The 27,360-nt window shown below is 40.1% G+C and overlaps 1 protein-coding gene across 2 annotated transcripts in view; it reads left to right on the top strand.

Annotated features, from left to right (window-relative positions):
• The window catches only part of scube1 (signal peptide, CUB domain, EGF-like 1), a 118,590-nt gene that overhangs the window by 63,289 nt on the left and 27,941 nt on the right, over positions 1-27,360 (top strand). For both annotated transcript variants that reach the window (XM_028043809.1, XM_028043808.1), the window contains 10 exons: positions 1,324-1,440; positions 13,062-13,184; positions 16,411-16,527; positions 16,611-16,733; positions 16,827-16,946; positions 18,757-18,801; positions 20,328-20,444; positions 20,538-20,696; positions 20,798-21,001; positions 21,082-21,243. In XM_028043809.1, the coding sequence (XP_027899610.1) occupies positions 1,324-1,440; positions 13,062-13,184; positions 16,411-16,527; positions 16,611-16,733; positions 16,827-16,946; positions 18,757-18,801; positions 20,328-20,444; positions 20,538-20,696; positions 20,798-21,001; positions 21,082-21,243 (1,287 nt within the window). The remainder of the gene's footprint in view (positions 1-1,323; positions 1,441-13,061; positions 13,185-16,410; positions 16,528-16,610; positions 16,734-16,826; positions 16,947-18,756; positions 18,802-20,327; positions 20,445-20,537; positions 20,697-20,797; positions 21,002-21,081; positions 21,244-27,360) is intronic.

Raw genomic sequence — 27,360 nt, 5'->3', positions numbered from 1 at the left:
GAGAGCATTTTTCTCCTTCCCGGTTTTAATGAATTTAAGCACATGCCTTCTTGACATTTTAATTGAACAGTGCCAAAGATTTGGGAAACATCGCCAAATAACACGTTGCTGTTATTCCGCAACAGCCCTCTAAATTCCAAAAGATCATCCTAGGGGGTATTGGATTTGGAAACTAGATTTTGGGATTGTATGTTTTGAATCTGACAGTTGATGAGAAAATTCCAAACTTCTGTTCAAACCGGGATTTTCTCTTGAATAAATGAAGTGAAGCCCACCAAAAGCAGAGCAGTTACTAAGGAAAACCTCTTTATAAAGGCATAGCTTTAATTAATCCCTTTCAACAAACATGAGTCAATGTCAAATTTCAGCCTCCTCAGCGATTCCCGAGGCCCGTTGGGTAGGGGTTGACTGAGCTTTGCTAAAGCAACAGTAGCTTAGTAGCTAAGCTAGAGTTACCATGAGCTTGTGTTTGCTTTAGGCAATATTCACAAGTCCCAGCAAACATTATCTCTGCCATGTACAAGGACAGTTTTTCACGAGAGGTCCTGCAGAACCGGGACTCAATAGCAGCTTTATTTTTTCACTATCTCTCCTGAACTTTCCTGTTTTGTGTGAGTTAATTGGTTTCTTTTCACTTTTGGAAGCTGGACCAACCTTTCTTCACCCTGGCTCGTCAGCACAATATCATGTGTTGCTGAATAATTCCCTGTTAAAAAAGACATTTCTTTCCAGTTAGGGTTTATAAGTAGATGGTATTTGTCTTTATAAGACAACTGCAATATGTCTGACATTTCCTCACTTCTGTGTCGACAAAGCTACATGAGGAACCACATTGGGATGTGTGGGCATCCCTCCATGTTGTTTGTGTATTCTTCTACCCACATGAAGCTTTGCCCCACTAGGGCTGCACAATATGTTGCGAATATATCGTCGTCACAATGCCAGTGTGTGCAATATTCATACTGCAATGGGCTGACTAGATTGCAATAATTGTTGTCTAATATATTTTAAGAGATCTGTATGTTTTAATGCTAATATAACATTTGGCCTGGACACTCAGCAAACGCTCAGACTGGACAAATAACATAGCCACAAATGCTAACAGTCAAATATATTAGAAAACGAGGCGCATGCCGCACCTGATATTATCAATATTTACCAGTATTATCGTCATCACAATATCTAATATTGTGCAGCCCTAGTCACCAACCATGTCACGTCCAGTTTCAATAGCTACATGATGCTTTGGTAGGATATGGAAATCAACAGAGTGTGTGAACAGGTCATTTGTGTTCTTCCATCTCTCTCTTCCTTCCTTTATAGAGAGCTGCGCTGTAAACAATGGTGGCTGCGACCGCACCTGTAAGGACACAGCTACAGGGGTCCGCTGCAGCTGCCCTGTGGGATTCACTCTGCAACCTGATGGCAAAACCTGCAAAGGTTAGTAATAACAGAAATCAACTGTCTAATGTGAGTAGTATGAGGGTTCTGTAGAACTGAACCCAGAGCCCGGTTCTGGGTGCTGCCATGCTTTAGTTGCACTCCTTGGCACTGATGTTTGTTGATGCTTGGAAACAATTAACTTTATATCTTGTTCTGTTTTTGAGCAGAAGCAGAATTCTTCTGTGTTGTATGTAAAAACAATATTTGACCTTGTATTAAATTATTCTGCATTTCAATACAATACACAATCCTCCTAGGCAAAACGTGTCGGCCATCATGAAGTAGAAGAAGTACCAAAGTCTCCATAAAGCTTCTTTGCAAGCAGATGTTTTGGAAGGTTTGCTTATCTGAATCATACATGATCATGATACACTGTGTTACACTGCAATCCTTCAGCAAAAACACAAAAGAAGAAAATTGTTTCCACCTGTCAATCTGAGAAGGGTTAGAAGGCAGAGCAACTTTGGATCCATCAATGTACAATGAAACAGTTATAGAGTGGATCCTCGGTATTTGTGGAGGTCAGGGGTCATATCTGCCTGTGAGTAGATAAAATCTGTGATTACTTGAAACTCCGTTAAACAAGTTAATAAGTGTTTATTTCGATAGTTGAAACAATAATTTATCTTAACCAAAAAGCACCTCAAGCAAGTGTAAAAATGTTATTTTTGGGTAATGGAGGAAGTTACTTTGAATTTTTGCAAATTAAAAAACGTTGATGGAAATGGGCAGTGATGTGTTTTTCCTAAGCATCCAGGTTGGAGGAGCATAAAAAAAGACGACGTAGAAATCCATACGATTATTAAAGTAACTGGATTGTGGTTAGAATTCAAGTCTTGGAAAAAAAAAGAAATACTCTTGACACCTTTACAAAATATCAAGATTATTTTCGATGAGGCGAGAAACGTACAGCATGTCATCATGGCTGACGGTCAGAGCTCTTACAGTACCCTCATTCATTCATGGCCACCTCTGCTTCCTCCTCTCCTCCTCATGGATTGGAAGCTGGACTACTGGGACACTTCCACCCAACCACATGTCACAGAGTTGTTCTTCGAGGAGTCACCATGGGGACTGAACATGTTGGTCATGTGACATCAACACAGAATATGGATACCTCATGGGAGATGTGTGCTCTTATACATTTAATATTACTGAGTGTATGAGAGCCAGAGAGAGAAAGAGAGAGAGAAGTGTGTGTTTGCAAAATGAGTGTCAGGTAGTGTGAGAATGTGGCACGTAGGTGTGTGAAACCTTGGAGCCGGAGCCGTCTCAGGGCTGCCAGGCAGACGACGCGTCGGCAAACTTTGAGATGTTTGAACAGAGAGGCCCACGCTGTCCGTTTCTCCCTCTTCATCCCCCCAGCAGACATGACCGCAGTCTTACAAACAGCGCCATCAAGCTGCGGACTGTGTGAGTACATCAGTCCCGCAGTGAAGGTAGAGTCCTTGTCAGACGATTTGGCACACACACAAAGATCGTGTTTTGCAGAATTGGCCGATTTTGTGGTGACGGTTCGGGTTGATGGAAAATCACTGTGCGGAGTGATTCAGATCCGTGAGATTTCAGCGCCAAGAGCCTTATTAGGATACAACAGCAAACTAATTGTATTTCAGTGTGGCCTTGTGTCCACATCAACAGAGGTGCAGCTTTTTTCTCACATAACTTGGAATATCAATATTCTTAATATCAGTGGTGCCACTGACATTAAGAATATTGAAGCTTTTTTAACTTTTTTACGGATTTTTGAGAACATGAAAGCGAGAGTTTCAGTTGGAGTAAGACGTAAAGTGTCCCATAATGTCCAGGCATGTTTGATATGAAGGACGTTTGCTCTCATAGTGCCACCAGTGCAGAGCCTACTCAACACTGGCAACAGGTGACTGTAAAAACCTTTCCAAAATTACCCAACTACTGCAACCCAACCCCCTAAAGAAACACGTCTGTCCAAGAAAAACTTTGAGGACTGACTGACATTCCACATGAAGAGCAAAGAAGGAAGAGCAGAACAGTAGGGCTGAAATGATTCCTCAAATGATTCAAGTACCTCGATTGTTAAAATTCCTTGAGGAAAATTTACCTGCCTCAAAGCTTCATTAATTTATGTTTTATTATTTAGCGTACCGTGTTCCGGCCGGAACATTATTTGCGTTGCTCGGAGCTCTGACTTCCACCTCTGAGTTGTTGACGAATGCTAAGTGTTAGCAGCATAAAGTCCGATTTTCAAGTTCAGCCCGAGGGGATTTTATTGATTGATGATAATGCCCAGGTTCTCATTGTTTATGGGGGATCAATAAGCATCCTTAAAATGACTGGCGCGATGCCTGGAGTACGGCAGCCTTTCTTCTCCGGGAGCTGAAGAAAGGCTGTTTGTGGTTGAAAGCGAACGGTGGGAAGAGCGCTGCGGGAGTATTTATACAGGTGAGCGGATAGACTGAACACAGCGGGCGGCTGAGTAGTTGATGGTTACAGTGTAAGTGTAGCTTCATGGACGAACTGCACAATAAATTTTATCGGTCTCAAAGTCATCGTGGCGGTACATGGCTGGTAGATGAGTTTCTGAGTGTGACAAACGAAAGTGCCGTAATTATCCTGTGTTGCATAGACAGCACTATGCTATGTATCCATAACTTTGCTGTTTATTTTATACACCTTGCTGTTCCCACACAGCTTAAAACAATCAGATATTTTAGATCTTCCAGACCTGAAGGAACTTCAAAATGATGTCACTGTCATTCCCACAGTTGAACCCCTCCCTACCCAAACCCCCCCAAAAGGCAATCCTTTCCACAAAGTATGGCCTATGCACTGAATGACTGTTTCAAGATGGTGCCATGCCTGAAACTAGTTTAGGACAGAGCCAAGGTGTAGTGCTTGGTCTGGTAGAACAAGGAGTATTTCTTCCCAGATGCAGATTTGTTCATACTAACATTTTCACCTGATTTGCCTCATTGATGAAATGACCAAATGAAGTCAAAGGTCACACGGCACATCGAAACAATGACATCTGCAGGATGAGGCATTGAATCTCTGTATCTAAAATATTTCTGAAACCATTCTTTGTTATAATATGTTATGCATGTTGTGATTTTTCTTCTTTTTTTATATGTATAAATATGCCACATTTGTGTAAATTAGACTAGGCAGTTTAGTTTCCCACCGGCAACAATTGTTGCCGGGTATAAAACCTACATTTTCACTAACATAACCAACATAAAATTTAATAATTCATAAATGTCATGTGTTATGGAGGTCCAAGGATTGAAATGCATGCACTTATTTTGAAATTTTGCAGGAAAACATTTGGGATTAAACGGATTAAATTCGTCTGTCCTGGTCTATTTCCTCCTCTTTACCCCCATCTTACGTTCGTTTGTTCGTTCGCCTGCCCCCCCACCCCCCACTCCAGACATTTCCCGAATTCTCAAACCCAAAGCTTGACATGGTGAGAATTCATCTACTAAACTGACTGAAGATGAATACAGAAACTAAAAGCTGGAGCATAGAAATTTTTTTTATAAGCGTATTTGTGAGCTTTTAAAAATTTAATTTATTATTAAATTGAATAGAATTTCAGATATTTGTATAACTTTTCTTCAGGTTAACTTAGAAAGTGAGCTATTATTGTTACAGGTTAGTTTTCTAAACTACAAAAAAGTAACTGTTGGGGATACTCAAAAATGAAAAACTTGCTTGATATTGATATCCGATAGTAACACTGGTGTTATGCCAGATTTACTAATATTTTATTTTTATTGTATTTTTTTTGTTGTTGTTGAATCATTGCATGTTTGGACAGTTATTCCTCTGTCTCTTTCTGGATGGAGAGACTTTTACTCTTACTTTTTCACTTTCAGACAGTTGCTACAATACATAACCATGGCAACAAAGTATTTATTTATTTATTTTTTACAATTGAGGGCAGCTGATTAGCATCACAAAAGCTCAAATAGTACCTGAACAGCAGAAGGCTTCGTGGATGCAGAGCAGTGAGAGAAGGAGGAAGTTAAAACCACAACGGACAAGAATCAGATCTCTGACTCCAACGTGTCTCTGCCTACATTATATTTATTTTTATTATACGGCCAGACAGACTTAAAGAGGAGCGGCAAAAGCAAAGGAGGTGAATTAGCAGTACCAACGACTGATGGAATCATCCAGGACATTTTAGAGTGAACATCGTCTCTGCTGCCTGGACATTGAGCTGTCAGCGTGTCATGACCGGTATGAGAATGTCATACAGCAAATCTTCAGTCAGAGGCTTTTGTAGATTCATTGCAAGGCTGACTGCTGCGAGCTCCACTAACAACTCTTTGAAGATGCTTCGAAAATATGAGTTCCAACATTTATTTTCTCATTGGGATAAAAATCGCATTTTTTTAATTGAATTTGAATTAAACTGTCTTCATGTCCTCCAAAATGTCCTCTGGTTATGTTTTGCCGTAGTGGAAGCCAGCATTTACAGACAGAGTGCCTTCAATTGGGCTTGAGTTGAGTAGAGAAGATGGATATGAGTACAGGCCAGCTGGGCCTCGCCCACTTAATCTGACCGGCAGTGAGCCCTCAGGCGTCCTCAGTCTGCTCCTCAGGAGTAGAGTCATGGGCAAGGCAGGGCACATTGATCTGTCAACATGTCTGCAAGACCACCACCGTCACCATCAGGTTACACACTAACATCACAGCTTTGCCTCCTTTTGGTTTTTCCTTACTGGAACACAATCAGAACATAATCAGTTATTATCAAGAGCTACGACAAAGCCACTTTCCCATGGAAGGAGTCTGATTTTACTTGGGCTTGAAAATGATCTGAATGAACTTCATGACTTGCAACTCTTCAGTCAGAGGCTTTTGTAGATTCATTGCAAGACTGACTCCATCAACAACTCTTTGAAGATGCATCAAGAATATGAGTTCCAACATCATCAGGAATCATCGGGGTTTTACAATGGTCCAGTTAAAGTCCAGTCTTCAACTTAAATAAAACACAGTTGTTTAATCCCAGGAGGTGTGTGTACCTCATTAGGTGGAAAACAAGAGTACCACCTAATGGTACTCTTGCACCTAAGAGTAATGGTACTCTTAGGTACCATTAAATAAGATTACCTAAGGTACTCTTAGATAATATCTGTTATTTATATTCAAAATAACAGAATATCAGCATTATAATGCTTTATTAATCCCAAAGGAAAATGCAATAACACCAACTACCCACGATTTTTCAAAGAGTCATGATGGATAGAGATGGTGACGGCTGTGTTCTTCATGGTATGAAAAGTCCATCTTTGTACAAGCATCTCTGGAGAGTCTAGAGGATGGCAGAGAGAATGACTATCACGAGTTCACAAGTTCAGAGGAGGAAGAAATGATGATTGACGAGCTGGAACGTCTCATTTTATTTTCCGTGTTATTGGATATAAAATAATAATTAAAAAAAAGCATAACAGATGCATCGGACCAGAGCAGGAGCATTTCAGAGTTTTGGTCGAACAGTACGTTCTTCTTCACAGCCTCGGACAATTGCTCTTCTAAATATATCAATCGGCTTCTGGAAGTTGAGTAGTCAAAGTTAGACAGCCCTGCTGTCCCAGCGCATAAACAAACACTCCCATGAAATTCAGACCAATCATTCAGTAACATTACATGTTGAAAGAGGCGAAATGTTCTCAAGGGAGGTTGTGAGAAGAAATGGCATCTGAGAACAAAATACTGTGATTTTTGTCATGTAAGTGCAACAATGAGAACTGATTTCAGAGTCCTTAAGACCACTCAGCAAGGAGGAACCATTATTGCAACAGCAACTTGGAAATTTGGAGACCTGTTCTGTAGTGAAGGTGAAGCTGAAGAGTTTGGCCACAATGACCATTGCTGCAACTTCAGGAAAAAGGTGGACTCTTGCAAGCCTGACAACACTCACAACTATGAAGCATGAGAGTGGCAGCATCATACTGTGGAGGTATTTTGCTGCAGAATAGATCATGTCACAAGGGAAATACATAATATTAATATACCAAAAGATCTCAGTTGAAGGCAGATATGGAATTTCAGTATAAGTATAACAAAGTCTTGTCAAATGGCTTAAAGACAACAAAGTCAATGTTTTTGATTGGCTATCATAATGTGTTGGCAGACATTAAATGGTGAGTAAAAGGAGGCATGCAAACCGGATTCAGCCCCAGCTATTTCTTCATAAATGGATCAAAATTCCAGAAACCTGGAGGTCAAACGGTCTGGATTTGCTAAGTGTTGAGGTTGATAGTGTCAATGGAAATGCTACCAAATACTGAGAAAGTGTGTGTAAGCTCAAAACTTTATAGAGAATTATGCAGTTTTCTTTTCCACTTGTAACACCAGCATGTATGTACAGAGAAATAATCTAGATGACTTGAGCAGACCTAAACAGGGATTTTATTCTGATTTAAGATCAGACGGTAAGAACAAGTCTTTTCTTTCCTAGAGAGTATGTAAATATTTGGCTTCAAAAGTATAGTTTGCTGAAATTTCCACTTCAGCGTAAGTTGAGTGCCTCCTTCGACGGTGGTCCAAGCCGATGTGGCACCAAGTTGCTCCCCAGTGACAGACTACAGTCTTCCGTCGTCTCTCCCCGTGGTTTCCTCAGCCGCACTCTGATGCCAGCAGGATGTGCCCTGTCCTGCCTGTCTATCATAATTGTTTCAATATAAACTATGCAGGGCATGTTTAAAACCCACCAGTGTGATAAACACTCTTTTATCTGCGCTGACAGACAGGGCCGTTCAGCTCCTCTCGATGACAGACGCGCCAAACCGGGGAGACGTCTCATTACAGGCTCTCATGCCAGCAGCTGGGTTAAAGAGAGGCTAGAGAGAAGATGTTGTTAACGGTTTCCAGATGTTTGATTAGGAGGTGCGCATCGGAGCGAGGTCAGATCGCACCGTCGGGTGTGTGTGGGTGGGTGTGCGTGCGCGGCCCTGTAACGGCGGGATCATTAACACTCATTACATTACATGGTGGTTTGGGTTTTGTTCTCGGGGAAGTTCATGAAAGGTTAGATGTGTGCACGTGAGTTTCTGGCTGCTTCTGAGAACAGTGTGTGGTTAGTAAAAAAACAAAACAAAAAAAAAAAACAGAAGAAGAACTGGATTGGCACTGTTGACATGTCCTCACTGGCTTGCGTGCCACATTTACCTGAAAAGACCTGAGAATGCACTCTAATACACATCTGACCAGGTCGAAGTTAAAGGCCTCATCAGATCAGCTCTGACCGTCAGAAAAGCCTTTGGTCTTGAAATCCATCAAAACCCTCTGAACTGAGCCACTAAGCCAAGTTTATACTTTCTAGCTGCTGACCTGGAAGTGGTCAGCAAAGCCAGGACTGAATAAACTCAATGTATTACGCAAACGTTAAAAAAAATTGCAAATTTTTTACGGTAATCTTAAAGGGGCAGTATTTTCCAGCCACATAGTGCCATTTTATAGCACAATCAAATAACAATGTTAACTTCAGTTGCTAAAAAATGATGTATACATCAAATATGACTTTAAAGACATTTATCTTGTAATAATATGTGAATATTTAAAATTGAAATTTTGGCTGCTCACACCAAACGGTGAACCGTTGGGCGCTTAGCCCAAGTTGCCTGCTGCTGTGTGACTGTGGACCAATGGAGTGTAAAAGTTCTGCGAATGATCAGCATGACACGAAAAACCTTCTATTAGTTCAGTACATTTATCCTATTCTGTGTACAAAAACACCCATCTGCCAGAGGTCTCTAAGCACATAACATGTCATCAGGGTCTCGTTGTACCTACAATAACTGCCAGTTATTTAAAAGTAGTCTACTTCGAGCTGCTGCATGGAAATGGGTAATATAACTTTAATAAATATCTTCAGGTGAGAGGTCATGTAGTTTATTTATTTTTGTTTGATTCAAGGTCATAGCTTCTTGTACCTCAAGCTGGAATCAGGATTAAGCCAAGATTTTAAATAGAGTGCAATATTACATCTTTACAAAAAAATAAAACTATATTAAGTCAGATTCAAGTCATTTTTACACACGTATCTCTACAAGTCTTCAGCATACAACCAAGAGACAGCAGCTGTGGTGAATCTGTGTTGTGAGCAGGCTGAGTTAAATGAGACAATAATGCATGGAGGTGTTCAGCTGCAGCTCAGCCTCTCATCACACATCATTGTTATGCAAAACGGAGAGTTTTCCTTCAGCCCACATGCAGCCACGGACTGTTTGTTTCTGCGCTGCGGTCATTTAATACCCGAGTAAATACACACGTCTTCTCAGCCTGATGTCTGTCCTCTCCACTGACAACACCCTGCAAAGAAAACCAACACTCTCCAACAGAACCAGATCCCCATGCTCTGTCCCCAATTATTTGTGGAGGTTCGGGTTTCTGCAAATCTTTTCCATTTAATTGCTTTTCTCTGTAAATATTTGCAAAAACTGCGCAGATTTTCTTAGCTTTACGCAATTTGTTCTCTATTTGTATTCGGTGCACATTCCAATTCAGGAGTCTGCATGGGGCCAAAGTGAGAAGAATCTAATTTCTGATTTGTTTTTGTTTTACCTCACATTTTCTTTCTTTTCATTCCCCCCGCCCCCCAAACTTTGAGTTGAAAGAAAACCTCGCTCATTAACCACTCCAGAACATTTCTGATGCATCGAGACAAATCTGGAAGGGAGGGTGTTCTTCATAGCATTTTTTTTGCTTTTGGCTGACCACTTATGAAATTACTTACGTTTTTGGTTTTGAATTTTTGCTCCAACACACTCTCCGGATGCAGTCTCGTGTGAAATGTCTTTCCTTTAATTAAGGACATCCTCATTAAAATTCCACATTGCCTTTGGCTATCCAGATGTTTCTTTGTTAAAAAAAGAAAACAAGCATGAATGAGCCTTTTCATGTGCACACACTGATTTCACTCATTGTTTTATTTTACTAACTAATTATTAAACTCATAACAGTAAATGTTTATGATTCATAACCTCTCCTACATCAGCAGTTAGTGAGTGAAGCCATTTGATTAACTGACACAGAAACAAACACCATGCAGCATCTTACAGTCAGAGAGAAATCACACAATTCCACTCTAATACCAATATTTCACAATATGTAACTCAGACCTAATAAAACTTTTTAAGTATAAATGTAATGCTAGCGATAAGTGCAACTAATCATTTCTTTTTTAAAGTGGGTATGACGCATGACTGGCTTTGTTTTGTGACTATAGTTTTTAAATTGAATCAACAATTAAATCTATAAACTGGTGACCAAAATAGAATTTCTACTTTTCCCCTTTTTGTGTGTAAATGTCCCAAAGTTAACAAGAATTCATGTTGGTTGGTGATTAAATACTTAAACAGTAAAATGCTAAAACAATATAATATCGTTTTGCTTAATCTTTGTATATTCTGTCTTTCACAGTTGAGGTTATTATGAAACTGACAGATTTCTCCATTCTTTACAAGTGGGAAAACTTGAAAAATCAATGCTGTATGAAATATTTATCCTCTCCACTGTATATGCCCTACATGCTTTTTTGTCTGAGGGCTTCTGATTACAACTGATAGCCTTCTTAATGTATGAACATCACTCAATCTTTTAACAAACTCTCATAACTATCTATCTTATAGAACAAAGTCTGTCCTTATTGGACTGAATGGTGACAAAAACATAACTTAGATCATATTGAAACTTTAATAAGACTGACTTGCGTTTATCTGTCCTCCTTTTCTTCATTGAAGACTTTTTCATTTCAAGACTTGCTCTAGCTTAATGTATTTACTTAGGCTCAAGGAACATTTAAGCTTCATTAAGGGTAATTATCTACCCATAGCCACCCTCAGAGTGCCCCTTAAGTGTGGGCAGATGCTGTGATTCTGCCAGTGTTTTCAGCGAGGAAGGTAATTAAAAAGCCGTGTCTGTCTGTCTTGGGTAAACCCAGGGTTGTATTCACTGGTTTTACAGATGTGCTGGACTGAAAACAACATAGCTAGCAAGCAAGCACTGTGGAATGATGTCCCCCCCTCATCCCCCTAATTTTGTGGATTTCGTAGAAATTAAGCTTTTTATCTCCTTGTCATTAACCATTAGTTTTATCATTTCTATACTTCCTAACTCAAAAGTGACGTGTTTGTACTTTGGTTTTATCCTGAAGCTGAAATAACAGCTGTCCCTCTCAGCCTCGGGAAACAACACAGACACGTTAATGACTGGATTAAAATCCTTTGGAACACACTGTACTTCAGGTGAAGCATGAAATAACAAATAACGGAAGCGAAAACATGAAAAGGAGCAACACAGACAAAATCTTAAGAAATATCAAATATAGAAAGTGCTTTTATAGTTAATTAGCTGGAACCTTCAAAATAGCCTCTGAGTTTCCAGTACCCTGTGATATATTTGAACTCCACACCACAGCAACAGAATCATCATAAATGCTGTAATAACCCAATTATAACATTTCTTAATCTCATGTTGCACTGTGCCGACACTCTGTCTACGCTGATGAAGATCCAAATCATCCCACGGTGCTGTTCAGTTGGAGCAGCTCAAACTAGTTCTTTATTACTTCAATTTATCTTTATTTGTCCACTTGGGGGCGCTCACACACTTGGTGCTGAACATGGGCAAAATGGGAACCAAATGAAATCCAAAAGTCTGGTGTTGGTTTTAGCAAAGTCACCAAACCAGCGATCAAAACCAAAAAAACAGATTATCACACATATCTGACGCTTTTCCTGCTCTAAGTTTAGTCACCATTCCCTCTCTCTTACATCCATATTCTTTCCTTCCCTTTTAGTATCATCTAAGTTCCTCTTTCCTCTCGTGATTTCCGGTTCCCTCCCCGCTTATCTCCATTTCTGCTTGTACTGGGTCAACTGCGGCTCAGTAGAGTAATCGCCTTCCAGTTTCCTCCTGTCACACATCAATGTGCCCCTGGCCAAGACACTTACTCTCACTTACACTAAGATGTATAAATGAGTTAAAATGAGTGAATGTGGCTCTGGTGTCAAGTACTTTGAGTGGTCAGTATGACTGGAAAAGAGCTACATAAGTTCATCCATCTACCACTTGCTTCTGCCCTCCTCCCCATCTCTCTCTGGCGTCTTGCTCTGCCTATTCTGTAGCACCTGGCTGCTAATCCACAACAGTTTCCATCACTTAAAGGACCAATCAAAAATGACTTAAGCTGTTTAATCTGTCAGACTATTATCCTCTGTCTATAATATGTATTTCTTCTTCTTTGTTATTTTGTGCTTTTTGTCCCTTTGCTTATTATTGTGTTGTGCTGTAGTTTTTTATAATCATATTTCCCAAAGCAAAAATAATCCCTAAAAATAAAACAGTCTGTAGAAGAGGTTTGGAAAATAATTGGAGAAACCTGTCTTATCTAAGATTTTTGAGTTCCCTAAGAAAGAGCATCCTCTCTTTCTACAGCTTATTGTCTGTTTCAAATCCTAAATACGCTCTACCTGTTAACCGTTAATCCTTGATGGGCAAACCCTTCATGCACACAGCCCTGCGGTGCTCCAGTATTGGTGTTCTTGTGTGAGTTTTTGTGTGACTTCTTTCATTTCCCTAATTATCCTTGTTGATTTGACCTTGTGACTGAATCAACTCAGATATCGACGAATGCGAGGAGAACAACGGAGGCTGTGATCACTTTTGCCGAAACACGGTGGGCTCCTTCGAGTGCAGCTGCCAGAAAGGATACAAACTTCTGACTGATGAACGAACGTGCAAAGGTTAGCAGACAACGTCTTCTTTTTTTTAATCGTTTTTTTTTGTCAATAATCTGTTTAGTTCAAAAAGACATTTTGGTTGTCATTCTAAGTAAAATTTATTCTGGTCTTCTGTACAGCTTACAAGTGTTTTGTAGGTATTTATTATCTTATTTGTGAAAATGTAACTGTCTGCATTGTTTGATGTAATCACAGCAGAGTTACTGCTTCAGTAGTGGAAGGTCAAGCTGCTGTTAATGCATCTGTGAGTTCCCTCTCTGGGTGTGTGTTATGTCTCTGGTAGTTTTCTGAACACACTAAGTTTGCATGACCAAAGGCAAATTCCTGCTTACAAGTCACAGCAAGCGAGGCAGATCAGACAAACACAAAATTATTTTTCCTAACACCAAAACCCTAAGGTTCTTCTATGCTCCGCCCAAAACAAACACTCTGAGACAAACAGCGGTGTGTGTATGCGTTGGGTTAGCCGGGCTTCGTTGGTTGCGTATTTGAAGTCTTTAAGTATGTGGTGTTGAGTGGTGTCAGCCACATCACAGCGTCGCTCTGATATGGCGTCGCTAGCAGAAGCACACCTCTGCCAATGCACCGCTCTGCCAAGAGCTGCCAGGTTTTTCCCATCCACAGACATCTGGAGCCAAAATGATTCAACCCCAACTGTAAAAAAAATAAACTTTACTGGCAAAATATGCAAATTGACAGATGATTGCAGTGAATCAATCAAGCAAGAACAATTTAAGCCTTCCGCGTTCTTAAGAGGTGGGGTCATTTGGACCCCACCAGTTTTTTACTGTGTGTGTGGTCTGACAGGGTAGCACTGACCTCGTATGCGCCTTTACAAGGTTTTATTTGTGGTTTTGGAAACTGACGTTTTGATAGGACAACGCCCCCGCTTACCCGCTGTCCGACCGTGACATTTGCCGTGCTCCTCCTGAGCAACTAGCTAACACCATGGAAGGGTAAATGTAACGTGACACACTTAGTGGCCATTGAAGTCGCCAAATTATTCAACCCCTTTATGATGAGCATTTTTAGTACTCTGGCATCCTCTGGATCTACCAAGCCTGTAGCGTTCCTGAATCTTAGCCCACCCCTCAGCCAAAGGCCTTGAGTTCTTATTGGGGTTTTGTGCTGCAGCTGCCATTTTCAAACCCCACCAGAAATTTTCAACACATTTCAAGTCAGCCAACAATAGCTACGTTTCCATTGCAAATGTTCACAAATCTGTGAAAAAAAAAATTCACAACTGCTGTGTTTCTATAAAAAATTATTTGCAAGGTTTTTCTCTGAAATGTTGATGTCTTTTAAAGATGTTTTAATGTCCATTTCCATTGACATTTCCGTTCAGTGTTCTCTGGCCCTTCACTGAATCTACCATGATGCCCACAAAATGCAGCTTTACACAACCAGAGGAAGAAGAGCAGACGTCACACTGTGCAGTCAAACCTGTTATTCGATAGATTTTTGATTGTCAGGTCTCGGGTTGGAAAATCGCAATTTTGCGGCGTGAACCCGGCATTAGCTCTTCACACAGTTTCTCCATTTTGGCTTCACCTTTGCTCAGTGATGGCAGCGTGTCTGTTGAATGGCTGTGACCAGATCATGTTTGTTTATTACTGTACTTGATATGTAAAAACCTTCTAAATGAAAGGTGTACTTTCTTTTTAGGATGACTGTATGTATGTTAGGAACTACTGTGTGCCGTTTCTGTTTATGCAAACCGTTCTGGTCCGACTGGCTGCGACCACACGGGCGAACCGTTCCGATGTCCTCTCACTGTTTGCAGAGCAAACATCCAGGATCCAGACCAACTTCCTCTGAGTTACAGACTCCATTAGAACATGTTAGATTAACATGTTTACTGACAACACTGTATCCCACTGAGATTTCACATTTATTCATTTATTATAACAAGTTCTTACACTTTTATGGTATTTTCTTTGAGCTGGTCCCCAAAGTAAGTTTTGATTTTATTGTGTCCTGAATTCCAAGTGAAGCAGAATATTTCAGCATTTTTTGGAGAACGTTATGACTTGTGTTTTGTTCAGGACTTTATGAAGGCATCTACCTGCCAGCACTTGAAAATAAAGAGAGAATGTTCTCGCTATAAGGAAATTGCAAAAAATGTTAACATTTCGTCATTTTAACGAGATTTTAAAACTGATTTTAATGAGATTTATGTCTCAAAATCTAAATATCTTCTCTTTTAGACAAAAAAGGTCATAACAGTACAACATATTCTTAGGATTTTTAGAGGTCATCTAGAGGAAACAGGCTGAGAGGAAGAGTCAGAGCGAGGAACTTTGTACCTTTTTAACAAGTCATAGTCAGGGGGCCGTAATTTTACATCCTGCGAGCCAAAAAATGATTCTTATTTAAGTTTAAGGAGTTTCTTCTGAAACTGAATTTGTTTACTGCAAGAACAAGCATTTATAACTTAGTCCCTCCTGAAAAACATATTCTGTACCAAAATATACAAACAAAATAGGAAACTGTAACGCTCTTTTAATAATGCAGTTGTTAAGGATTGTTTACATATACTTTGGTCCGTAGTAATTTACAGATCCCTCTTGTAATTAATTATTTACAGAATTAATGAATTTGCCCGTTCAGCCCAGCGCTTTCATCTCGTCAGTTTTGGACCTCATGTAAAATGTTTGGTCACAACAGATCAAATCTAACATCAGTTGTTATAATTTTGCCTTTGCATCTCATTTCACTAGAATGCACATTCATGAAAAAACTATCAGTATTTTATGATAGACCGACACAAAAAAGCACAGAATTGTGAGGTGGAAAGAAATTCATAAACAGTTTTTGAATGTTTCACATGTAAAGCCAAGAAGTGTGGTGTGCTTTTGCATTTAGCCCCCTTCAATCTGATATCCCTAAATAAAATCAGCTGTACCCAGCTGCCTTCATAAATCACCTAAACTGACTTTCGGCAGGAAGGAAGTTTTTATTTCATGGAGACATTTTTTTTTTCATTTGATGGAGTATTTATTAATAACGACATTTAGTTGATTTTGAATTAAACTGTTTTGTCCTTCATACAACCAACACAGGCTGGTTGTACCAAGGATTCACTCAGAGGAAACAAAGTTTTTATTGTTTGTAAAACATTTCAAACACCATGTGTCGCGTTACAGATTGCGGTTGCACTTACACAAAAATGTGAAAAAGTTCAAGGAGTGTGAAAACTTTTGCTGTTTGTGTGTGCGGCCTCCCTCAGACATCGATGAGTGCTCCTTTGAGAGGACCTGCGACCACACCTGCATCAACTATCCCGGCAGCTTCGAGTGCCTGTGCAACAAGGGATACATCCTCTACGGCCTCACACACTGTGGAGGTGAGTGTCCATGCAGAGATTTTGTTGACCTGTATCTCTGACCAGGAACAGGACATAGATTCCTCTCTGCTTTTCTGCATTAGACGTCGATGAGTGCAGCATCAACAACGGCAGCTGTGAGTACGGCTGCTTGAACACGCAGGGCAGCTACGAGTGTGTGTGTCCGCCGGGACAGAAGCTCCACTGGAACAAGAAAGACTGCATCGGTAAGCCCCGGTCTCCGGCCCGTCCACGCCTCCACCTCCGGCCTCCATGTTTGGACGTTGCCGGTGTGTGATGTGGTTTGGTGTGCTCCTCAGAGGCTGTGAAGTGTCTACCCAATGGAAAGCCTGCTCCGCGAGCCCAGCTGGTCTGCACTAAGAGCGGAGATGCAGAGGTCTGCTCGCTCTCCTGTCCCTCCAACGCTCTCTTCCTCGCAGGTAGAGTTTCCGTCGCTCCGGCCGACTGTAAATCACAATCATTCAGGAACAGAAAGAACAGAGAATTATGATGAAACATTGAAACACTAGTAACGTTTAGGCTGCAGATGGAAAAATAGAAACACTTGTAGACTGACACGAACAAGAATTTAAAATGTTTTTTTTTAAAACGCGGCCAGAGCAGTGATATAAGGACTTTGCTGCAGCATTTTGGATGAGCAGCAGCTGCCTGCTTCTGAAATAATCTGAGCTACTTAAAGTAGCTCTGACGTAAGCACCAATTTTCTTGTGTCCTGTTTATTCTGGCAAAATTGAGAATGTGTTAACAAGTGGATTTATGTTGTTGTTCATTCAAATTAAATTCAAATGTAATTTATTTATCCTAAAGGGAAATTAAATATTGTTGTAACTCATGTGATTCAAGTATTTTCAAAGAGTCGTGGCGGAAGACGTTGGAGTCAGAGATCCGATCCTTTCCCATTATGATCAATGGAAGAGACGGTTTGAACTTCCTTCTTTACAACTCCAACGGGGTTTGGGGTCAGAAATCATATGAGCTTGTGAGATGCTAATTAGAGCCTCCCAGTCGTAAAAACGATACGAATGTTCATGAAAGGAAAGCATTGTTGTGATGGAGGCGGAGTGTCAGAAAGAGCAGGAGTTTCTTAAAGAGAAAATTTCAAGAAGTCAAATAGCAAAGTCTAGTGTCTTCTAAGTCATATTCTATAGAGCATTTTTACTACGTTTTTTAATAGATTGTGTTATAAAATGGCATAATGTGCCTGGAAAATACACAATACCGGCCCTTTAAACTTTCTGATTGTACATACTTGCTCTGTCATATCATCAACAGGCTTTTGCTACAGTTGATATGACAGCAGAAAAGTCTGTGGTGACGGTTTTGTAGACTACATTTAGCATCTTGCAGCCTGCTTTCAGAGAGACTGGACGGCCAGTCCTGGACATGTTGGACTATTTTTCACTCAGTGGTTATCTGTTCCTTTAATAAATTAAATGATAGTTTGAAAACTGCATTTTGTATTTAATAAGGTTATCTTTGTATGAAAATCTAATAGAAATCCTCTTTCACATTTTTAATCAATGCATCTACAGGTTTGTCATTGAGTGCTGCCCTCTGGTGGCATCAGCTGACAGCTGCAGCTTTTCTAGCTGTATTTCTGGGCTCCACGTCTGCTCAGACTGGTGTGTTATTCACTCAGGATGAGGTTCTGTCTGCTCCAGCCATCCCAGCGCTCTGGCTAACACCTCAGGCTCTTTTCCTGCGATAACGCTTAGCACATCTGCAAATTGATTACATACTTTGATGGTGGCGTTCCGTAATGTGGCCCTCGCTGAGTTTGACTTGGCAGCCGCAGTGTGAGAATGATAGATGGCTCCGAGGCGTGAAGTGAAGTGTTTGTTTTGTTGGGAGTCCGTTTTAATATCACAGAGGTGAAAGCCAGGTAAAATACTTGTGGCTTAACAGAGACTGGACTGTTGTTTATTCTGCTTGCTTTTATGATTTTCGAAGGCTTCAATCTGTCGTTTCCTTCTTGAAATGTGTACATGTGTGTTCCTGTGCACTGGAGGAGAGAGACATCATTAATAACTGTTATTTTCAGCTTTCATTTCACAATCAAGGTAAAGGTCAGATGGACACACGTCAGCCTTTGGACTCTCTGTCTGTTTTTGCACAAAATAGGGATGAAACTTGTTTTAACATCACCAATGTTACGTAAACCCTAAACTCTCATTATGATCATTCTTCTTTCTTTAACTAAAATCTAACGTTTGTGTTTCTTCCTTGCAGACTCAGAGAACTACACATTAAGCTGTGGAGTTCCCATCCAGCCTGGTAATGCTCCTATACATGTTGTACTGTTGGATTAAATCCAGGTCCTAAAGTGTTTTGTGAAAGTCTTTCACAGTATGACCACAAACTTTAGTATCTTGAATTGTTGCCCTGCAATTATCTCTATATTCCATGGACTCTGATCTGCTTCCCTGCCCCTGCTGAAGAAAAGCGTCCCCTCAGCATGATGCCGCCACCACCACAGCTGATTTCTCCTTGTAAATAATATTTTTAGCAGTACCAGATTAGGCAGTCAGAAGGTGTGCTCTGATTTGGTCATAGTTTTTTTAGACCTGCACTGTGAGCATTGGTTGTGTAAATGTGTTTTATTTCCATGGAGACGGTATGACTAGTGTAGGGATGCAGCGATTGCAGTTTTCTTTCTCATCGCTGATCCTTAAAAAGTCAGACCTGTCCATTCCGATTTTGGCCAAAACTGATTCTTTTTATATTTTGTCTGAAAAAGCGCTAAATATGGCGACAATGTAGCAGAGTTAGCCACAGTGGGGTGACTGTTGTTAACCGCACACATTCAGACGTGACCTGGTGGGCATGTCTGAATGTGTCAGACGTGAATGTGAGTCAGCCAGAGAATAAAAGGACAGTGTTTCATTTTTAGACCGTTGCAGAGGTAGATAAGATTAATGATAAAGATTGGTTTCACACCTAAGTATCGGCTGATCGCTAATGTCCCAAACTAAAGGAAATCAGGGCCAATTTATCGGTGCACCCTTAGACTACAATAGGCCTCTAACCCCTGACTCAAATCCCTTTAACAGTGTACTTGAACTCTTTATTTTTTTCAATGTGTGAAGATTATATAACATACAACTTTAATAATACTTCAACATAAGACTGGCCTGTGACAAAACTGTAAAAGCGTGCTGAGATCCATCCTGCTGGATGAGCTCAGTGCCTGTCTTTACTGTATGAGCATGGAAGCAATCAAAAACCCAACTGCATCTTCCAAGTGGAGATAAAGCAAACTGCTAATTCAGCTAGAACGTGGCTTAGAGACGACAAATGTTGAAGCTGCAATCAAATTCACCACTCTCCAGTAGACTGTTATTCTGGTCGTTGAGTGGCACTTTGTGTTCCAGTCTGTTCTGTATAGTTTGGAACTTTGTAAATTTGCCAGAAGGCATAGAAAATCCTAGCCTGTACACCTAGTTCTTGGTAATAATTAGCAGTAAACTTTTTAAAGCTTTGTGGCAATAACAAAATGTGCCATTGTTGATGGATTTTAAATCGAATTTCATTTCTGGAGATCAAATGAAGGAGCCATTCTTCATAACCCAGAGTTGGGTCAGATGTTTTAACACCACCAATCAGGCAGAACATCCAAGGAAGGTGAATTCAGGAACCACTGCACAAAAAGTGGAAAAGAAACTCAACCTCATTGGAAATAATGATCGTTCTCTGATTGCGCACAAATGTATCTGCGCTGATCACAAATCCTTTGATAGGAAGTCTTCACAGGTCTGACGTTAAGCAGGCTTTGTGTTCGTGTTTGATGTGGATGAACACAGATCCGCTGGCCCCGCCCATCAAGCAGAAGGCCAAGTTTAAGATTAAAGATGCCAAGTGTCACCTGAGCCCGCGCAGCAAGGAGAAACACAAGGACTCCTCCAGGCAGAACATCCAAGGTAAAGAACATCTCTGCTCACATTCAGGTGCGCTGACGCAGAAATCACATCGGAGTCAACTTTCATCCTCATGATTTGTTTTCACTCTGACAGCAGGGCAGTTTCCCTGCACCGATGACTGCCAGGTAACATTCGTCAACCTCAAGTGTGATTCATCAAAGAAGCGGCGCAGAGGGCGCAAGTCTCCGTCCAAAGAAGTTTCCCTCATCACAGCAGAGTTTGAGATGGAGATGAAGGAGGAGGAAGCCTCAGGTGCTGTTGTCTCTCTTAGTTCTCTCACAACCTGCCAGAATGAAACCGTAAACATACAGCAGAGGCTCAAGACATGCTTAAGTTTAACGTTTTTACCTCAGACTCGTGTAACATCGATTGCGTGCGGGACAAGATGAGGCAGAAGCTCCAGATCGCCATGAGGACACTGAGGAAGTCCATTAACAAGCAGCAATTCTACATCCAGTTTTCTGGAACTGAGTACGAAGTGGCCCAGAAACCATCCAGGATCCCAGAAGGAGCCGATACCTGCAGCACTGGTCAGGTCTTCCAGGACGGGAAGTGTGGTGGGTCTGGACTTCGTGGAGCATGTCTTGACTGTGCTGTGCCTTGGTGAGAATTAAACCGGTGTGCTTTTCATTCACAGTGAGTTGTGGTGCAGGGACATTTTACAGCGGTGAGCAGGAGCAGTGTGTTCAGTGTCCTCCTGGAACGTACCAGGACATGGAGGGACAGCTGTCCTGTGAGCCGTGCCCCAGCACTGAAGGACAGGGCATCGCCGGTGCCAAGAACGTGTCTCAGTGTGGAGGTAACCTCATCGTCTCGACAACATTTTCATTAGATCCAGTCATATTTCTATGGAAAACAGGAAGGAAACTAGCAGGACCAAAAAAAAGAGAAATCATACAACTGCTAATATCTGACGCCACTCCATTTTTGCTTCCATTTTCTGAAGATTTGTGTCGTTTCCTGCAGTGTTTTTTTGATGCAGTGCACACACAGGCAAGGAGGGGAACAGGCTTTTCAAAGGGTTTGGTTTGTTTGACACAGTTCAGTGTGAAAGTGAACCACAGCAGCTGAAAATGGAATCAATGTTGCAATTTTGGTCTCCCATAACTTTTTAATATCTGAAAAGGTTCAAGTGGTTTGAATACTTCCACAAAGCACTTTATGTGCCAGAAGATTATTTTTCTATTTTGTACAACATAAACAAACTGAGCTGAAGAGAAGTAACTACAATCAGGCAACCCTTTACAAAACATCCCATGAAATTCACATGTGGTCACATTTGGTTCCCATTTTCCATATGTGATAAAGTATTTTCTTCATGTGATCCATGGTTTATTCAACATGTGAGAAATATGGGATCACATGTGAACATGTGATCCCATATTTCTCACATGTGCCCCACATATGATCAGATTTTTTTCCATGTAAAGAATGGGTAATTATACTGAATACCTAATAAAGTCTCATTACTTTTACATGTAAAAATCACATCTGAAAATCATGTACCACATAAAAAATCCACATGTGGTCCACATATGTGCATTAGCTCTGCTAAGTCTGAAATATATATATTTCACGTTATTCCGAAAATCTCGCGAGATGTTTTCAAGTCCAACCCCCCACTCTAAAAGATTCTTCATTTCGTGCAGCAGGACAGTTGAGGATGGTTTAAAAAAATTAAGAAAAAAAAAGCGGATAGTTGAGCGCTTTCTTTCTTTGTTTATGAATAAAGTGGACTTGAAGAGTTGGCATTTGTTTTCCCGAACAAAGGTAAGAAATGTTTTACTTGATTTGAATCTTGAGGTGTATCGAAAATGTTTACACAGCAATATAAATCTGGAAAGTAATGTGTACCAGGGGCGATTCTAGGATCTGACCTTTAGGGGTGCTTAGCCCCCAGCAGGGCTAAGCACAGACAAGTTATTTGTTGGCGCATTATTCTAAACGTCACTGCTTATTTACATACATTCACATAAGAAATGAAATAGTTTTGTCCAACTAAAACTGTTAACTACATACAGGTCTGTAAAAAATTAAAAGCCCACTGCACTGAACCCCATTAACTCTTCCTGACTTAAAACATTAGTTTTGTTGTTTCTAAATGAATATAAACTTATTTTCTTTGCATTATTCAAGGTCTGAAAGCACTGCATCTTTTTTGTTATTTTGATCCTTTCTCATTTTCTGAAAATAAATATTAAGTTTTTGCTTGGAATTTCACATACATGTTGTCAGTAGTTCAACAATCTTCATTTTACTTAAGCATGTACCTATAAAGAGTAAAATCAGAGGATTGATCATTTTTTCCAGAGTTATATATATATATATATATATATATATATATGAAACATAATCAGACTACATCATACCTCCCAACATCTGCTAACATTAATGAGACACATGCAACTGTGGAGTGGCACAGTCCTAGTGTGGTCTGCTCACCCAGAAATTAAATAAAATTTACTCAAAACTATGCATTTCATTTGAAGAACATTTTATTAAATTCATAGGATTAATAAACCTAAAACTAGTTTATTATCAAGGTAGAAGGTCAGATTAATGACCAGTTCTTACTAGTCCTTAACCTGAACTTTATTTGAAAATCATACTTAGAAATTGCATTACCATTATTTTTATCTGAACGTTATGCAGCTGTTGGCCTTTTTTCTTTAAACCCTTAACTAGCGGTATCCTATCCATGGGACAAATCTAGTTTGTTTGAATACTCTGCCTTTTTCGCCACCAGTTAAGGGGTTAAACAAGAAATCGGACCTTATGCTACTAACACTTAGCTTTCGTCAACAACTCAGGCAGGAGAGCGCTGCGGATCGCAAGTAACGACCCGGCCAGAACACTGTGCATTAAATAATAAAACATAACTGAACGAAGCTTCGAGGCAGATACATTTTCCTCGAGAAATTTTAATAATCGAGGTACTCGAATCACTTGAGGCATCATTTCAGCCCTAATCCTATCTCAATACGGCAGCTAAAAGTTCAGTACTATAATTTTTAATTCATTGTTAAAGTAAAATTGTGAAGGTTAAAAAAAATCACCACTGAGTATTAACAAAAGACATTTATTTAGTATAATTTCTTTTGTCCCCTACTTGGTAGTCTAGAACCGCCCCTGGGCTGCAGGTCTGTGTCTGGTTCATTTTTGGTTAGCATGTTTTTTCTTCATTGATAGGAAGTCATGTTATCCAAACTGGTAAACCACGTTAATAAAATAATAGTGAAATAATACATTAAATGACCACTGACCAATGTATTCATAAAATATATAAGCATTTCTGAATAAAAGACATAGATAGTCCTAACAAACTTTGTTAATGTTGGAAATATGTATGTACTGTTAATCTATTAGCATGTTTTGTTCTGGCCATATTATTTTGGCTAATGCTATTACATATTAAATAAAGTATCATCCAAACTCAACGTTCTAAGCAAATAATCAAAGTCATTATAGTCTATTAAAAGCTCAATAAAAAAATTCATCAATCATAAAATGTTCTGTACCATATCAGCCTCAGGAGATATTTAAGGATGAAGAGACTCTGATGTCTGGTTCTTTAGGTTCTGACGGATCTGCAGTGTACCTCTCCTGATCCATTCTATCTATCATACAGCAGCACACTGCGCCACAACGGACACTTTTTTGTCCATTAATGGACTCATTATCCATCCTCACTGACATTGTACAAGCCTGGAATGTGTGTCTTCCTCCTCACGTCTGTATTTTTGCCAGTTATTGCTTCTAAGGACGGTGGAGTATGATCGGGTGGTAATGGACCTTACCAAGCTCTGCCCACAACCGACCCACGTGACCGCAAGTCTCACAAACAAAGCCTGGCAGCGCGTTGTTTCTATGTAAACATAGAAACAACTTTTTGAGACCAAGATCTACTTTTTCGCTCACCAGCCGGCTGAGATCTACCTCATGACACGAAGACATAAAAATAAATTAAACTCTATTGACTTATTTTATATGCGAATATATACTGCTCAAAAAAATAAAGGGAACACTTTAAGTGTTAAACACCTGTTTAAGTGTTCCCTTTATTTTTTTGAGCAGTGTACATCAGTTATAGCAGAAATATTAAAGTGATAGAAAACCTAATGCAATTTCTTCCTCAGTGAGACTCTGTCACTTGGAGGTTACTGGTTTCTCAGTCACAAGCTGGTTGCAAACCTGAGGCCAGCAGGTGTCAGTCAGTTATGGTAGATCTGAACTTTGGTTTGATGACCTCAATATCAGAAGCTACAGACTGATAGGAGGAACCAAAGAGCTCTGTAAAGGTAAAGGCAAATCTTGTGAAGTTGGGATATAATTAATTTAATTTCACATAATTACCACGGCAGAAGCCATTTGTTTGTTAAAACTTTATGAAATATATTTGTTCTAACTGATGTTTGTTGTGAATGACGTAAACTCACAAATGAACGAGGTAATTAGTCCAACGTTTAGAAACTACAGCGGCTTTAATGCGCCACAGCAAAGGGAAACAAAGGTAAAATAACCCGAACAGGTGATCAACTCAAAACCACTCCTACCTTTTTACTCTTTCTCTCTCTTTGTAGTTTAAGCACATCTGTTACCGTGGCAACAGCCTGCGCCCCGCAAGACGAGCAAAGATTACGTTAAAACCATAACATTCAGTCAGTTACATATCAAGTTTCCAGGCTTGATATTTATTTCTCGAATATTAATCAGCGCTTCCCTGAACACAGTGATGTTTGATTGACTAGCTGTACTTGGTGCTAGAGTGGCTAACACGAGTAACAGTTTTAAATTAAATCTTTAGTGTATGTCAGATACAGTACACATCTGTTTAGCTAACATAAGACTGTGTAGCAGACAGGCTTCAAGGTGTAGAAGTTGTATCAGTTCTGCCATTATGCTGTACTTAGCTAACGGGAAGCGTGTGTTTGTGAGACGGCCACGCCCGTGTAGCCGCACTACTACGTAGAATGGACATCAGCCAATGAAAAGCGGCCCCTGTGATACGGTCCATTTTAAAAGATACGGGATAGCAGTTCACCATGGCTGCGTAGTATCCTTCTCTAGGCAACCTTGACAGCAGCGTCGGTCCGTAGTTCTGGGGGTCCTGTTTAGCTCCCGCCACAACAATTTAGCTGATCTTAATATTCCCTGTGTTTTATTTTGGTCATTATTGTTACATTTGGTGTTGATATGTGTGTGACAGGTGTGTCTATCGGACAATTATGTATGGTTCAATACCAGACCTGACATTCAACGGTATTTTGTGGTAATCCTGTTGAGGTACAGTTTTCGGGGTTCTAAAGCACCCCTAAAACAGGGCTAGAATCGCCACTGGCTGAGATTCCACATTTTCTGCCGCTTTTTCACTGTCACATTTTTATAATCTGTACAGGATGTAAAAAGGTTTTGGTGCACACAGAACCAGAGGAACTCTTTTTGTGGCATTAAGTGGTCAAATACCAACTGCCTTGTTTACCACAAAGTTGTTAAAGTTTCAGCTTTGCTTCGGTTCAGATGGACTTAAACCGAGAGCGCAGAATGACCGTGACTGGGAAGAAAAATATACATGAACATCCTGATTTAAATGCAGAAATATACGTTTTTTGTACAATTCTTCGGGTGGGTTTATTCAAATTACGGTAGTACAATTAATTCAGAGTAAGTAATGTAGTGCATAATAAGGGTAGTGTTTGTACTGAAGGGTTTGTGCTAAGTATTTGCCTTTATTATCTCACATATATACTGCCAGTCAGCCACAGAAATCAGTCTCTCAATTGAGAAAAAGTAAAATTTTTAAAAATCTATTTAAAAAAGAAAATATTTCAGAACCACGTGCCTCCTCCAGCATGTGTTATATTTATCTTCTCTGCAATAAAAACTCAGATTTTCTGGGCTTTCCTCCTCCTCGTTTTGATTTCTAAAGGACTACTGTGTGACGGTTTGTTGGAAAACTGACTTAAATGTAAACTCACAGGTTCAATAAAAAGTTGTGTTGTTGCAGATTACTGTTTTCTGAAAAATATACATATATATATATTAAAAAGTAGGGCTATGCAACAAGACGACACTTCATCTGCCCGTAGCTTTACCCGCTGCAGTCCCTGGGTTCAGGCTTTCATGTGACTGCGAGTGGATTTTACGTCTGTGTGTGAAGAGTTGTAAATTAAATTTGTATTAATAGATGTTATTAAAGGAAGAATAATTATTAATTAACTTTGAACAAAACGTTTGGCTCCTTCTTCCTTAATTTTCCAGGGTCCTCTCAGCAGGCGGTGCAGCAGCTAGAAAGTGAAACCACAACAAAGCGTGTTGACGTCACAGATCACAGAGTTTAATCCATACAAAGCAACGCATGAATCAGTTAACAAAGCTGCAGAGGTACAGAGATATGCATTGATTTCCCCATACAGACATAGACAGAGAAAACAGATCAACAGAACGAACACAAAGACAGACAAAAAATGGCAAAGACGCGTCTTTGGAGAGAGTTGCTGAAAAAATGTAAGCTCTCTGTATTTTTAGCGCTGACACGAAATTTTATACTGAGTGGGTGTTTCCTTTTATTTAATATATTCCATTAAGGCGTTCTGCTCTTGACCAACTAGAAACTCCCTGGGCGCTCAGAGAAAACTAAGAACCGCCCTGATTTACGGCAAAGCTCGAATGGCCATCTGGTTTCTGTCGAGACAAAAGGGCGGACTGCTTATCGTTGGGCCGTGCCAAGTACGGCCGATCTCGGGCGTAGGGGGTCCTGAAATGAGATTTTGCAGATAAACTCTGAAGTATGAGGGGCCGTTTAGGACAAAATTTACGTTTTGTCTCTCACACACTACCAAAAAGTCTCGCATACTCCAAAAAAATAGCCACGCACACTCCAAAAAATTACGTTTTGTCTCTCACACACTACCAAAAA

The sequence above is a fragment of the Xiphophorus couchianus genome, chromosome 17, assembly GCF_001444195.1.
Source record: "Xiphophorus couchianus chromosome 17, X_couchianus-1.0, whole genome shotgun sequence".
Taxonomy (NCBI): domain Eukaryota; kingdom Metazoa; phylum Chordata; class Actinopteri; order Cyprinodontiformes; family Poeciliidae; genus Xiphophorus; species Xiphophorus couchianus.
Note: the sequence above shows the minus strand (reverse complement) of the source record. Positions and strands in the feature narration are given on the sequence as shown.